The sequence below is a fragment of the Crocodylus siamensis genome, chromosome 8 (genome assembly GCF_052110815.1).
Source record: "Crocodylus siamensis isolate JL-2025a chromosome 8, ASM5211081v1, whole genome shotgun sequence".
NCBI lineage: Eukaryota > Metazoa > Chordata > Crocodylia > Crocodylidae > Crocodylus > Crocodylus siamensis.
The window spans coordinates 48,651,920-48,667,676 of record NC_143402.1 but is presented as its reverse complement, the minus strand read 5'-3'; the positions used below and the strand labels follow the sequence as shown (position 1 = coordinate 48,667,676).

The following is a 15,757-nucleotide window of genomic DNA, read 5'->3' as shown; positions in this document are numbered from 1 at the left end:
TCGGCTGGAGCCGGGTGTGCAATCAAAGGCTGCTGGAGAGCGCCTATATGAGACCAGGTGGATGCACTGTATATAAAAGAAAAAGATTTTTTTCCCTCCTTAACTAGGTCAGAGCCCTTAAAGTTTACTGTAAATCCAACAGGCTTTCTTTTCCTCTCTGTAGGCATAGGCACATATACTCTTTTCTGCTTGGGATTCTGGGTTATGTCTTTGAATTGCCTTTTCTGCATGTAATGAGTACTGTTATGACAAGACTTCCAAATAGTGCAGAAGTTTCAAGCAGATGGAATCTGTTGTTGCAGATGCACAACCAAGAGCTTACTTCATCCTGGACCACGCACACCTTGAGCTACATAGTCAGGGTTGCTTTACGTTGTTTTTTTTCTGTTCTCACAACATGTTCACTCATGGCTGCCCAGTGACCTAGTCTTCATAGAAAGGTTCCTTCAGTTCTGCCTGGTATGTTGCCTGGTGATTAGGTTCCTGCCCTTTGATTTGGATATTTTTAGGGAAAGGTGAGCCTAAGACTGTGGTCTCCTCTGTGCTTGTAAGTGGTCTGATCACATGGCTGCTGGGCAAAAGATGAGCTGGACATTAGGCCTGTGTGTAGTGGCTTGTATTCACTTCAGATTTGGATTCGGCCAATTCAGGGGACAGTTATTCGATTGTGAGATTTGAATTACAGTCCCAAATTGATTTGGTGATTCGGCTTCTGCCAAATCAACTGAATCTCTGAAATTGCACAGGCCCCATTGCCCAGCCCCAGCTCCTGGATCTGAAAAAAAAAAATACTTGCACTCACTGACTGCTGCCAGGTGTGGGGGGGTGATCCCCACTGCTCCACATTGTTCCACGGTGCAGGGGGGGCTCGGTCAGGAGCCCCCTGCCCCTCGCCCACTCTCCCAGCCTTTTAAATAAACAACCAAAAAAACCCAAAAACCCTTACTAGCTCCTGAAGGGGTGGTGGGGGGGGAAAGAGATGATCTCCACAGCCCCACTCTGCATGGGGAGCTCTGTCCTCTTCCCCCTCCTTCAGCCTGCCCCACCCCCTACTTACCAGTACAGAGCCCAGGTCCAGCTCCCTGTTGTAGCAAGTGGGGACTGCCAAAATTGCCAAAGCTCTCCAAATCTTTTCTGAACCTTTTAATCCATTGCCTGATTCAATTCGGATTCGGAGATTCAGCCACTGAATTGGGCCAAATCTCCTCCAAATTGAATCAGTACCTGAAGCTTTGCACAGCCCTATTGGATATACCCACCAAAATCATATAGTTCCTAGCTCCGATTTTTGATAGATTACAATGTTGGGGGCGGGAGTTGCTGTATTTCTGTTTGTCTCTGAAGGAGTTGAATGTCAATATAGCATATATGGTCCTCGGTACTTCTGGTTCAGGAGCTAATTGTTTCCAAGGCTGCCAATGTGTGACTTCGAGCCTAAAACATGCATAAGTGCCTGTCTTAGGAATGAAACAGAATTCTGCTCAGTATGTCATGCACAAAACAAATACTAAACATTCATGAGAAATTTTAGTGAATCAATTTGTTGTGAGGCACTAAAGGGGCATGAGGTAAAATCAGGCTTATAAGGAGGTTAACTTTAGACTGAATAATAGAAGAATTAGTTTTTTTCCACAGTAGTCAAACCATAGGAAATCCATGATTCACTGTTAATGTGGCCTACTACACTTTCAAGTGCCTATCTTGTGATTAAAGGAAATTTGAATAATTTGTCCTACTGTTATGTCTTACTGGATCCAAACCAGGTTGTTATAGATCTCTGGTCACAACCACTCTGGTACAGGGTTGTACAAATAGATCTTACTGTAGCCAAGGTAGAAAAATTCTTTTTGTCCTGTTTCCACTGCTGCTCACATTCACCTTGGTTGCATAAGTCAAGAATACATCTGACTAACTTGGATTACCCCTTTATCCCAATCACTTCCATCATCAGAGGAGAGCCATGCGCATGATCAGAGCTCAAGAAAACAGACCTTATGATGAGAGGCTGAGAGCCATGTGGCTCTTCAGCCTGGAAAAGTGCTGGCTCAGGGGTGATCTGGTGGCCACCTATAAGTTTATCAGGGGTGCTCATCAGGATCTGGGGGAACATCTGTTCACCAGAGCACCCCAAGGGATGACAAGTTTGAATGGTCACAAACTCCACCGCGACCAATTCAGGCTGGACATAAGAAAGAACTTCTTCAATGTCCAAGCCCCCAAGTTTTCGAATAGACTGCCACCAGAGGCGGTTCAAGCACCCATTTTGAATGCCTTCAAGACACATTTGGATGCTTATCTTGCTGGGATCCTATGATCCCTGCTGACTTCCTGCCCCTGGGGCAGGGGGCTGTACTTGATGATCCTCCGAGGTCCCTTCCAGCCCAAATGTCTATGAAATCCCTTTTGGAAGAGGAAGGATTTTTATTATGCAGCTATGAAAAAGCAACTGAGAGGACATTGGTTAAAGACACCTCAGTCTCCCTTCTTGAATGTACTGTTGAATAATGAGTTCTGAACACTAAATTCAGCTTTTGAGGAGAACAGTAGTAGACAAACATAGTATATTAACTCTGTATTTATAATTTTGTAAAATACAGATTATAAAATACTATATGTGATTTATGAGATAAAATACTGAATCATATTTTATATTTAGAAAAAAGTTATTTTCTTGACAAAGGAACAGAAAGCAACCTCTTTATTTTATTATATGTACTTCTTTAGTTTCTTAAATGTTCTATTCTTGTCAAAGATTCATTGTGATACAATCTTCTGCCTATGTAAAATTCACATTGTGTTCTTTGTACATCAGGAAATTCTTTTGATCAGGCTGGATAGATATGAAAAACTCCCAGTTCACAGGCTTCCTTGTATATTCAAAATATTAATATGACAGACTATCACATTCTTAATTAAATTCCATTGATTCACCCACTTCTTTAGATGCAGAAGAATTTTTAAAGCATCTTTGATAGAGTTGACTATGACTCACATGCATTGATCTTTGTTCATCAGGAATTTAATGAAGGACTTTTAACTGTTCTCACTGGGATTATAGGCTCAGAGAAATGGTCTAGGATCTGATATACATAAAAACATTTAGATAGGCATTTTACCTTGTCATGGGATGGGGTCCTCAGGAGGGCTATAATCTCCCCAAAGCCCCCTTACCACGCCAAGTTGGCCCAAAGGGCACCCTTGATTCTCGCCTGCCACATCTTTCATGGAAAATATACATATGGGAGGCTGCCTTTACACCCTCTTGGACACAGGTTGCTGTACACTCTGACCCCTCATGGACTCCCAGACCCCTGGTGGGTTCTGTTCTGCAATGTATGTTTCAGGGCACCCTAGCCTTATGGGCTATGCGTGGCTCCAACCACCCCTTTACCATGCCCCAAGCCTCGCAGATGGAACTGACGTTGTTCCCTCTGGACCTTGTTACAATTTGGTTCCCTGGACCTCCTCGGGCTCTTCGCAGCCCTGCCTCGCTCTGCGCCTTCGCTGGCGCTCGGGCTCTTCGCAGCCCTGCCTCGCTCTGCACCTTCGCTGGCGCTCGGGCTCTTCGCAGCCCTGCCTCGCTCTGCACCTTCGCTGGTGCTCGGGCTCTTCGCAGCCCCAATACTGCACCCTCTCTGGTGCCAGGGTCCCTACACCGCCATGGGTCCCCTATGAGGCTTCCTCCATCCCCTAATAGCCTCACCCAAACCATCGGTCATGAACAGCAAACAAAACACAAGCCCCTGGGCTATAACATAAATTTAAGCCGCCCGGCTATAACATCATTCAAACCATACCAGGGAGTACTCTGTCCCTCAACAGTGTCAGAAGCTGCTTCTGCAGTCAGGCCTCTTGCTTGCTTTGGAAGAGCTCCTTCCCCCTTAGCAGCTGGCAGGGAACTACCACCCTAGCCTCAGCCCTGGGGTTTATATGTGAACCAGGCCCTGCCCCTTCCGGTCAGCTGACCACTGGCAGATGTGGACCACTAGCTCATTTTGGTTGCCCTGGTAACCAGCAGCTGGGGGCTCCTCACCCACTGCTAGGGTTCATTTCTTAGCAGTTTCCACTCTTTATAGGAGCAGGGCACCTAAATGCTCTGTGACATACCTTCCTAAATGAAGGATTTGGGGGGGAGGGTATCTAATGGAACTGCCTTTATTGGCAGCCTGGGATGACAGTGGTCCAACTTTAAAATAAATTATTCTCATTGTTAACTGCTGGGAAGATCAGAAATCTACTTGGCCTGCTAGCACTGTGAGACTGCAATTTTTTTGCATACTTCAATGCATCTGTTATGGATCCTGAAACCTGTGCCCTTTGATAGATTTCCAGACAAGTAGGAAGACTTCTTACTGAGGGGAATTTCTAACCTAACGCTATACTGTAGACTCCACTCTAGCAGGAGGCTAGTTGACCTGAAGAGGGAGAAATAAGGGTATGTAAGCCTAGCCAAGGCTCAGACTGGCCCTGACCCTGAAGTAGGAAGGAGCTGCTGAATACCTCTGAGAGAGAAGTGTTTGGGGGTTCGAGTTGTTCATATTCTGATGAGGTTTCAAGTGGTTGGGAAGCCACAGACAGGGTGCCTGGGAGGTCTTCCACCCTAGTGGGCTAAAGCCAAATGGTTTAGGGGCTGAAGCCAAAAGAGAAAGGGTTTGGGATCTGGTGGACTGTGTGGGCAGAAGCCGAGACAGGGCCAGGGGCACAGTGAATGAGCACAAAGGGTTGGAGCCCAGAAAGAGCCTTGCAGGGGTTGGAAACGCAGTGGGTTGATACTGAGACAGGACCAGGAACCTAGTGAGTAGGGAGAGACCTGCCAGGACCAGGGGCCTGGTGCGTGAAGTAGGCTAAAGCTGAGAGGGCAAATGGGTGCCCAGCAAACTGGCACTTAGATGAGGCTGGGAGCCCTGGGGAAGTTTGTTGAGGAAGATCCACAAAGTATGGGTGTGTCTTTGAGGGGGAGGGGTATGTGGAGGCCACAATTACCACTCCTAAGGCAACTAGAACCTGTGGTGCAAAAATAACACCAGGAGTGCCACATTTGGTGCTAGCAGAGCACAAGTGATGCCCACTAGGTATGAGGAATTAGCTAGAGGGTTTGGGACCTGCAACACTGAGACAGGACTGGCAGACCCAGAATCAAGAAGGAAAGAAAGGTAAGACCGGGAGGAGAGAGAAAGGATGGAAGTGTAACACTTTGTGCAGGCAGGGACTGGGGCCAGAATATGGCTGCCCAGGGATAAGCAAGGCAGAATAAACACCCCAGGATTACTCTGGTCTCTGAGGGCAACCTCACGTATATTTTATTTAGACATCAAGGCACGACAGGAAAGCATAGAACAGTGATCTGAGAGATCAGAGGGGTAGGACAGGATTGCAGTAGCCATTAAAGGATGTCATGGCCATCCTCAAGAGGCAGATCCTGTCACATACTTTTGGTAATGCTTGAAAACAGGGTGGTATGGTATGGTATGGTATGGTATGGTATGGTATGGTATGGTATGGTATGGAAACACTGGTTGGAGCTTCATGGTGTTAAAACTGAATAGAGTTTTGCACTTGAAACCAGAATTCAGTTTTGTTGTGTATAAAGAAGACAGCACTTGATCTACTTGTTCCCTCTCATAAAAGCAGGAGGGCAGGCAGGGGACAGAGGTGGGGGGGTGGGGGTTAGACACAACCAGAGGGAAGCAAAAATGTATCCAAAAGGACAAAACTGTAAAAAAGCACATTACAAAAATTCCCTCTATCTAAATTCCCACACCACCTGTCCCCTCACTACCTGTCCTCCTGTAACAGTGGGGGATGAATTAAAGATGACCCTCCCCAATAATTAGATTCTATCCATAGAAAATTATAAGAAATTATAAATTTCCCATGTATAAAATCTAATTATTTGGGGGTTGTCTTAAAGTCAGGGTCATCTTATAGTTAAGTAAATATGGTACTAGGAAACACTGTTCCTTCCTCTCCTCTAGTGAAGAAGAGGATCTGGTGCCCCTGTAGCCTCAGACCCACCTTTTCCTCTGTGTTGCCCCAGCCTCTTTTATCCCCCTCCTCCCAGCCTCTGCTTCTCCCTTTCCCCTCTTCCCACTGCATCTGCTCTTATGGGATGGTCTGGGGCTTTGCTCAGGGCCCCAGGCTCTAGTGTGAGGGAGCCTGCTAACACAGAGTAAAGGTACATGGGAAGGAAGAAGGTCAGGTGGGAGTGCAGTGTCTGTGTGGGAGGGAAGAAGCAGCAGGGGAGATAGCAGGGTGCAGGGGTGGCTGACAAGATGGGAGGCAGCAGCTGCAGCAATGACTCCTACCCCAGGTAGGGGCTGGAGCCCAAGTTACAGCAGCTTCCATCTCCACCCCCAACCACCCTCATACTTGATTCTGTGTTGAAGAACATTTCCCCCCATGTTAAATGGGCAAAAATATCTCATTTTATAATTAAGTAAATATGGTACTTCAGCAGGTGGAATATACCTGCTTGGGATAATGCATGGGGAGAAGCTGCTGCTTTCTTCTGCCCCATGTAGAAGCTTTAGTTGGGGATATGTCTGCAGGACCTCCTAGATGATTGGATCTTTTGTGGCATCTCCCTTCTGACTCAGAGCTCTTTGAAGTGGTTACACTCATGTCATACTTCCAAATTTTTCTGTGCATTTGTAAGAGCTATAGATTCACTTTTTTGAGAAAGCAAGTATAGAAGCTTAGATTCTAATATAATCACATGACTCCATGGACCTCTAGTACTTTCGCCATAGGCCTGTAGTGCTTACACCTTAATCTTGTCATGGAGATAAAGATAAATTTCAAAGAAATCCAGACACCATGTGGAATTGCAGTGTACAGGTCAGGCACCCAAACCACCTTAATTTTTCCCATGTGTAACACCATTCAGTAACTATATGACTGTGATGAAGATATAATTGTGGTCCCAAATCAGATGACACTATTTCAAGGATGGTTGTGATTGCTGACCTTTCTAAGCCATTGGAAGTGTCCAGAAGAAAATGATAATGCTAAAGGTTGTAGTTCTGAAATCTGTACTTCTCACTCAGGAGTTTTTGAGAGTTTTTCAAATCCAGAATACTTGGGGCAGAATCCTTTCACTTTATACAACTGCATAAATGTTATTTTTGGCACATATGCACAATTTAGAATCCTGTTCTACCTAAAGTGTGAATTCATAACCATCCTGCTGCTGAGCATGCATACCAGGCTGTGCCTGCCCTGGGTGAGTATAAATAACCGAATTGTACTTGGAAAAAAAGACTCAAGGCTAGCTGGTGACTTCACACTAAGACTAACAGCATTTGATGAAATTAACTTTAGTCCATGAAAGCTTGTGACAAATATACTTTGGTTAGCCTATAAAGTGCAAATCTACCTTGCTTTCTAAATGGTGTTAGTGATGCCAATTGAGATGGACAGAAGGTCCTTTAAAGGTTTAGCTTGGTAGCTGAATGGATAAGGCACTCATCCAGAACATAAGAGATGCAGGGTCTAAGCCCTACCTAACCAGAGAGGGTTTGAATCCCCCAGTCCCTTAGAACTGTATGCTAGCTATCAAGCCATGGGTTAGATACTATGAATTTGTCCTTTCAACCCCACCTTTTGAAGCTGGCCCCAGGGAAACCAAGAGAAGGAAATATATGGGCCCAGGAGGATGCAAGCAAGCCAGAACGTGTGTAGCTCAGTGAATTGGATGCTGCTTTGGTAGGGTGAAGGCTTGGATTTTAATTACATAATGTGTAATTAACTGTTTTAACTCATTGACACAAAATAATGTACAGGTCAAAGATTTAACCTGGTCCAAAAGAAGATTAAACAAATTGATTCAAGATAAACCCATCAGTGAGAATTAAATATGATAGTACGGTGGCAACCTCCAAATTAAGACTTCTATGCCACTAAATGCTGGAAACTGTAGAGGAAGAGTGACAGGGAAGAGATTAGTCTGGATGTGCCCTAAATAAATATTCTTTCCATTTAGCATCTGTTCTCTGCCACTAAGAGTATATCCACTGCTATCTGCGACTAAGAGTGCCTACAAATGTTTTGGAGCCTCACTCTAACTCATGTCATTTTACACAAAGCACCGTAAGTTAGAGCATCTGACACAACAAATGTTCTCTTATTGGGTCGGGGGTGGGCTCGAGCCTGCCTGCACCAGCCCTAACCAGCAGGCAGGGGAATACCAGCAACCTCTAAGGAGGCTGCCAAACCACCTCTCTCCCCAGCCCCTCCCCCCCCCACTCCTCCAGCTCTGGGGCTGTCAGAAGGGGAGGGAGGAGAAGGGAGCAGCAGGTTGCTTTCAAATCCAGAATACTTGGGGCAGAATCCTTTCACTTTATTCAACTGCATAAATGTTATTTTTGGCACATATGCACAATTTAGAATCCTGTTCTACCTAAAGTGTGAATTCATAACCATCCTGCTGCTGAGCATGCATACCAGGCTGTGCCTGCCCTGGGTGAGTATAAATAACCGAATGCTCCACACACAGCCAACTGGGCTTTCTCTGCCTGGAGCTTGAGGTGTGGAGCAGGGTGGAATGGAGCCCTTGTTACACAAATGGCCAATTGCTTAAATTATGAGCGAGACTTTATAAAGGGAGATAAGGCAAGGTGCTATGTTTATTGATTACATGAGTTAGACATAGAGGTTTGGACACACCATTTATACAAACACACATAAGTTGTTATACACATTATTACACACAAGCATACACATACACAAAACAACTTTTATTTACACATACACAAGATATAGTTAATAGCAATAGTTGTTCAATATCAGCCCAGGGTGGCAAACCTAGGCTTATTGAGTAGATGATGATGATTTGAAGATGGCAGATTTGAAGATAACAGCTGGAGTGGGGTGAACAGATGGATTTGTGCTCCATTGAAACAGCAGTAGAGAAAGAGACTCACCCAACTTGGCATTTTTAAAGTGTTTTTTATAGTGATTAGGATCCTTTGGGGTGCTTTAGGGGTTTTTCATACCCAGCTTCTGTTTTTGGAGTTGTTGGGTTTTTTTTTTTTTGTCTTCAGCTTATCTCAGCCTAGGAGTGTTCTTGCTGCCCATCTGGCAGGATGGGTGCATTTCCTTTTCCTCATTATTTTCTTTCTGCCCTAGGTCTAAAAGGGATTCAGCAGCCATTTATTAATTAGTTTACTGACTGGTAACTTGCATGTGGCGCCTTGTTGCTTACATAAACAATAAAAAAAAATTTCTCCCATGTCTATGTCATTTTTTTTACCATTCATCCTTATACACACACTCATACACAAAGGCTATGCAAAGTTCATTTACTTATGTCAAGCAGAAGGATACAAAATGGAGTTTTCAAGTTGCTTACAGGACAAGACTAACATGGTTACATGTTACTACTATCACATTTTACATTAACATCAGCTACATTAGTTCAGTTCATGCTAAACCCTCCTGCCTTGCAGGAAACCCCCCCAGCTACACTGGATGAGGTATTGTGGGGAGCCAGACTGGATCTGTGAGGCAAAGTGGCTCCATTCCACCCTGCCCTCCCCAGCTCTGGCCAGGTAAAGCAGAGCGTGTAGCTTTTGCCACCACTGTCAAGAGGCCCAGGTGAAAGGTGGGGGAAGGGAATCGCCCCCCCCCCCCACCTCATGGGTCCAGCTCAGCTCCCCTCAATATCCTGGAGTAGCTGGGAAAGGCCCATGAAGCAAGGAGGGCTCCCTTCCCCATCCCCTCCCGCCCGCACTTCGGCCTCTTGGCAGTGTTACCAGCGGCGGCAGCAGCTGCTGCCGTCTCGGCTTTGCCTGGCCAGAGCTAGCTGGGGAAGGCTGGATGGAACAGAGCACCCTCACGTTGTGGGCCCAGCCCAGCTCCCCCCAGTACTGCAGCCAGGGTGGTTTTGAGGGGTGCAAGGTGAGGGGGTTCTTTTCCAATCCCCTCCCCCCCTCCAGCTCTGACCAGGCAAAGCTGAGCTGGCAGCTACCTGCTGCTCCCTCTCCCCTCACCTTCACTCCCCCTCCTTTTCTCCCTCACCCTCTGACATCCCCATAAAGCACAAAAAAAAACCCTTGATGGAATGCAAGTTCCCCAAGGCACTCTGCTTTGGAATACCTTCATCTAATACCTGATTTGATGAGGGTCAATTTCTCATACAATCAGCTATTTTAAAAGCATTCTGTAGCCTTGTATATGTGCTACCTTGTGGCTGTAGAGCACTTTCAGAGGCTGATCATGTGAAAAAAATCAAATTTTCTAAGTGCCCATTGAAAATGCAGCTACAGAAAGCAGTATGTCATGTTGGGTGATAGTGGTTGGTAGCTCCATTCTGTGGGGAGTGGAGGCATCCATCTGCCAGCCTGACCTGTTGCCTTGGGAAGACTGCCTCACACCAGGAGCCTACACCCAAGATGTGACAGTAAAGTTGCCGAGACTCATCTACTTCTCTGACTACTGCCCCATGCTGCTCATCCATGCAAGGGCATGCGGGAAGAAAATCAGTAAAGCCAAGACACTTAGAGATGCAAATAGCAAGGAACATAAAAGGCAATAAAGTGGGATTATACAAGTATTCAATAGTAAGAGGTAGATCAAAGAAGGTTCCTTGCAGAAAGCAGGAGGCAGTTTAGTTACCAATGATGCAGAGGATTCTGAATCTATTTAGTGCCTTTTTTGTTTCAGCCTTCACAAATAAAGATAGCTGTCAGATAAGTGTAGCTGGCTGGAAAGTTAAGGAAGGAGGCAAGCAACTTTAAGAATAGTGGAAGAACAGGTTAGGGATTACTTGGAGGAGCCAGATGCTTTCAGGTCAGCAAGGCTGGATGGAATATATTTTAAAATAATGGAGTTGGCTAAGGAAATTTCAGAACCACTGGCTATCATGTTTGAGGCCTTTTTTTTTTTTTTTTTTGAGACTCAGATCAGAAGATGTAGGACAAATGCCCATCTTTTAAAAAGGGAAGGAGGAGGATCCAGGGGAGTTACAGACCAGTCAATCTGACCTCGATACCTGGAAAGATTTACAGATCAGGTCATCAAAGAATCTATTTCAAGGCACCTAAGTGCTGAACAAGGTGATCAGGAACAGCCAACATGCATTCATCAAGAACAAGCCATGCCTGATCAACTTGATTTCTGTGATATGGCATTAGGTTTGGTGGATGGAGGAGAGAGAAGAGTATGTGATATACCTTGATTTTTAGCAAAACTTTGAACATTGTCTCCAAAAACACTCTCATTAATAAGCTAAGGGAATTCAGACTAGAGAAATATGCTTCCAAGTGAATACAAGCTGGATAATTGTGCTCAACAAATAGTTAACAATGTCTCAGTGTCTAACTGGGAGATTTCTTCAGGAGTTTGGAATCAATTAGCATGTTCATTAATAATTTGGATGCTGGTATTGAGTGCATGCTTAGCCAATTTATGGATGGTACCAATTTGGGTGAAGTTGCAGACACTCTGGAAGGTAGGGCTAGGACCCAGAATGACCTAGATAGATTAGAACAAATGGTCTGTAATCAATCAGATGTAATTCAGCAAGAACATGTGCAACGTTCTGCACGTTGCATAAAATAAATGCATGTACAAATATGGACTGGGGAATGATTGGCTAAGCCAAGTATTTCAGAAAAGGACCTGGGGGTTACATTGAACCATTAGCTGAACATGAGGCAACAATGTGCTCTTGCTATAAAAAAAATACCAGCGTACTGTCTTGTATTAACAGAAGAATCCCTTGCAAATCAAAGAAAAGATTAATTCTGCTCTATTTGGCATTGGTGAGGTCTCACCTCATGTGCTGTGTCTAGTTTTGGGTCCCATACTTCAAGAAAGGGGTCCCATACTTCAAGAAAGATGTGGCCAGATTGTGGACAGAGTCCAGTGTAGAGTGACAAAAATTATTAGAGCCCTGGTAAGTGTGATTTATTAGGAAAGGCTGAAAAAACTAAGATTATTTAGTCTGGAGAAGAGAAGCCTGAGAGGGATTTGATCACAGTGTTCAAATACCTAAAGGATGGTTATTAAAAAGATTGAGACTATCTTCTGCTGCTGTAGGGGGCAGGTATAAGATCAATGGCCTCAAATTGCAGCAGAGGAGATTTAAGTTGGAGATTAGAAAAAATCTTTCTTACTGTGAAGGTGGTCAAGCATTGGAACTGACTACGTAGAAAAGTTTTGGAATCTCCATCCCTGGACATTTTCAAGAGCAGGCTAGACAGATACGGACTGAGATGGCTTGCTCAGGGATAATCCTGCCTTGAGCAGGGGCTCAGCCAGATGACCTTATGAGTTCCCATCCAGTTGTTTGATCCTATGATGCTTTGTCTTATGACTGCTCCTAGCAAAGCAGAAACTCCCCTTTCCTGTCATCAGTTTCATCCAATTAATCTTAAATGTAAGGGTGCAATGACTCAGCTTCAGGAGAACAATATAGGTAATGCCTAACCTGTGGCCAAATGATGAGAACACTGCATGGAAGTCAGAGAAGTTCAAGTTTTCAGGGGAGGAGAACCACATCCTCAGGAACTGTGTGAACACTTACAAATACCAAAATTTGCACTTACGTGCCTGGGTGTTTCATAGTAGTTACGGATCAGAAGGGACCTGAATAGATCTAGTCTAACCCCCCGCCACTGGCCAGAGCACACGCTGGGATCACATAACCCCAGACAGGCGTTCATCCAACCTCTTTGAGTAATTCTCAGTCAGGGCATTGTGGCATCTTGTGGTTCAAGTGAAAGCCTTTTTAGGGCACTATGGGGTGCAACAAAATATTAGCACTGTTAGGTGTGCAAATATCTACATGATTCACAAGATAAACTCAAAGATATCAAATAGGAAACCATACTGTCAAAAATATTTTGATCTATTATGGTCTTTCTGAATTCGTTGCAGCAGCAGAATTGCTATATTATTTTTCCATAATTAAAAAAATTCTTGAAAATTAAGAATTGACATTGTCCAAGGGGTGCCTTAAGTCTGACGAATGGTACCTTGAATCTAAAAAGTTTGAGAATCACTGCTTTAACCATTGCAAAATGGCAAAACTTTAATAGCTGGTAGCTGTAATAAATGTTTCAGAATCTCAGTTAAGTAGTTTACTAAACTTTTCCAGGCTCTGGCATCCATGGAGGAGTTCCGGAATTTAGATCGGGATATTGAAGGGTCTGCCAAACGCTGGAAAAAATTTGTAGAATCTGAATGTCCTGAAAAGGAGAAGTTCCCTCAGGAGTGGAAGAACAAGTCAGCTCTGCAGCGACTGTGCATAATGAGAGCCATTCGGCCTGACCGCATGACATACGCTGTCCGGTGAGAGATTTATAATCTAGAAGACTAAAATCTGACAGTGTAATCAGGAAATGAGGGAAATCACAGTATTGCCAACCCTACTGTGTCAAAAATCATAAGACAAATTCTTAAAAATCAAGAGATTTGAAATGTCAATTATGAGATGCTATTTTTGAAGTATGTGTGTTTATGTGCAGAGGGGTGTTAGTTGTGAAGGTGTGTGTAGGGGTGATCACCATACACCCTTGCAGGATGCGGGGTGCTGTGGGTCAGGAGTGAGGAGCAGCAGCGGGGCTGGGGTGCTGTGGCTTGGGAGTGAGGGTCACACACACACACCTACATCTGTTGCATGACTCACCCCGGCTCCAGGGCCCCATTCACTCCAGCCCCTGTCCCACTCCCTCCCTTACCGGCAGGTCCTTGATCTGCTCCCCCACCCCTTCCTTCTCCCCCTGCCCCTTCTCCTCCATAGACTTATCAGCTTGGCACGCTCTACATGCTCCAGAAGAAAGAATCCTGAGAATTGATCTCTATCAGGAGATCATGAGTCAGAGTTAATTTGACTTGAAAATTAGGAGTCTTGTGATTTTTTTCCATGAGAGTTGGTATTACTGGGGGTGACTCACAAAATGTGTCTACATTTATTTATACTAAGAATTCCACAAAATGTCTTGTTCTAAAAGATTATTTAGCATCTCACAGCATCTAATGAAGTGAGCTATTATTCATGAAAACTTATACATCTCTGATTCAGTTAGTCTGTGAGGTGCACCTCTAACCTACCTTCTGAAAAAATTTTGGTAACAACCTAAATAAATAATCTTTAACTGTCCAGTGGAGGGCACACATTCTGTTTAGTCAAAAACTTCTTCTCAGGAAACCTATGTCATTAAGATAACTGTCAAGCAACCAATTCAACCCTAATGACACTTAATGGCAATAATTTTAGCTTCAATAGATTTAAGCATGTGTGGTCAAAAATTAGGTAACATCATACAGGTATTTCATATCCACATGTGTCTCAAAAATTTAAGAATAAGTAGGTCTGGCAGTAACAAACTGCATAATTCATTTTAATTTCTATTGCATATTAAAATGGTTTATGTCCACTCTTCCATTAGATCCTGGAGTTACAGATGCCTTGTAGTATTGATTCTTGTTGGAAAATATAACATTTATGTGATGCTGCTTCTGACAGTTGTAGTTCAATTATATAGTGAAAATAATTAGGCAAATCTAAAATGAATGTAGGCTTGAGAAAGCAATCCAGATGTATATAAGTTCTGGGAAAACAGACATTCTTTCACTCTGAGGACTTGTACTTTATGTGTTGTTGTCTTCCAAGATCTGATATTTTAAAATGTCTCTCACCCAAAAGACTCTCAACTAGCTGTCTACAAGTAACCAATCCCATATAAAGTAAAAATAGCAAATTATATATTGCTCAATTTAGGAATTATGTGAGAGGCAAGGATTTCTTAGGGTTATATCTTTTATTGGACCAATTGCATTGCCAAGAGATAGTTTGACAAGATTTTGAATTCAAGATGTCCTTCTTCAGCTCTGAGGAGTTAAAAGCTAGCACAGCATAGTAAAAAACAGTTGAAAGAGGAGGGAGAGAAATTCCCAAGGGTAGGAGATAGGCAGACAAGGTTCTTTGGGTAAATGCGATCTCTTTTATTAGACCAACTAAATTGTTGGAAAAATTGTTTTTGTGGCAGCTGTCGGGCACAAGCACTCTTCCTAAGGCAAAGGAGGGAGAGAGTTTTTTGGCATTTGTGTTAGGAGAAAAAACACTTAGCAGAAGAAAAGAAGATGATTATTTGAAGATCATAATCTGTCAATAAGAAGGAGGGTCATTAACCTGTACACTAACGTCCCACACCATGAAGGCAAAGCTGCCTGCCTGAAATATCTAGAAGAATGTAGAATACACCCAAGTTTGCAGAAAACATATTGCACAAATCATCCACCTTATCTTCATCCAAAACTTAACTTTCAACAGTTGTCACTTTTTCCAAATCATGGGCACACCTGTGGACACAAAGATAGCCCTTCATTATGCTAACAACCTCACGACTCAGCTGGAGGAAAAATTGGTAGAAAGCTGCACCATGAAAACTGCATCATACCTGTATTATGTAGGTGATATTTTTATTGTCTGGACTGAACACTTGGACTCATTTATTGACTTCCACCACAGTTTTAACAACTAATCACCACAAAATCAACTTTCCCTAGAATACTCCTACAGTAAGATCAACTTTCTAATACCACAGTCCACATCTGGGATAGCACTGCACAAATCACCATATACAAAAACAAAAAACAAAAAAACCCCAAACAAACAAAAAAATGAAGATTACTGTATTTATGTCCACAGAAAACATCCGAAGCACACCACAAAAAAGCCATAATCTATTGCTCCCACCTTATCTACTATGAGGAGAACAGTCATGATTCCCACCTGGCTAGCCTCAAATGT

At 43.7% G+C, this 15,757-nt stretch overlaps 1 protein-coding gene across 1 annotated transcript in view; it reads left to right on the top strand.

Annotated features, from left to right (window-relative positions):
• DNAH9 (dynein axonemal heavy chain 9) overlaps nucleotides 1-15,757 on the top strand; it is a 480,799-nt gene that overhangs the window by 359,913 nt on the left and 105,129 nt on the right. Inside the window, exon 60 of the mRNA XM_090059292.1 lies at nucleotides 13,100-13,293. Coding sequence (XP_089915418.1) covers nucleotides 13,100-13,293 — 194 coding nt within the window. The remainder of the gene's footprint in view (nucleotides 1-13,099; nucleotides 13,294-15,757) is intronic.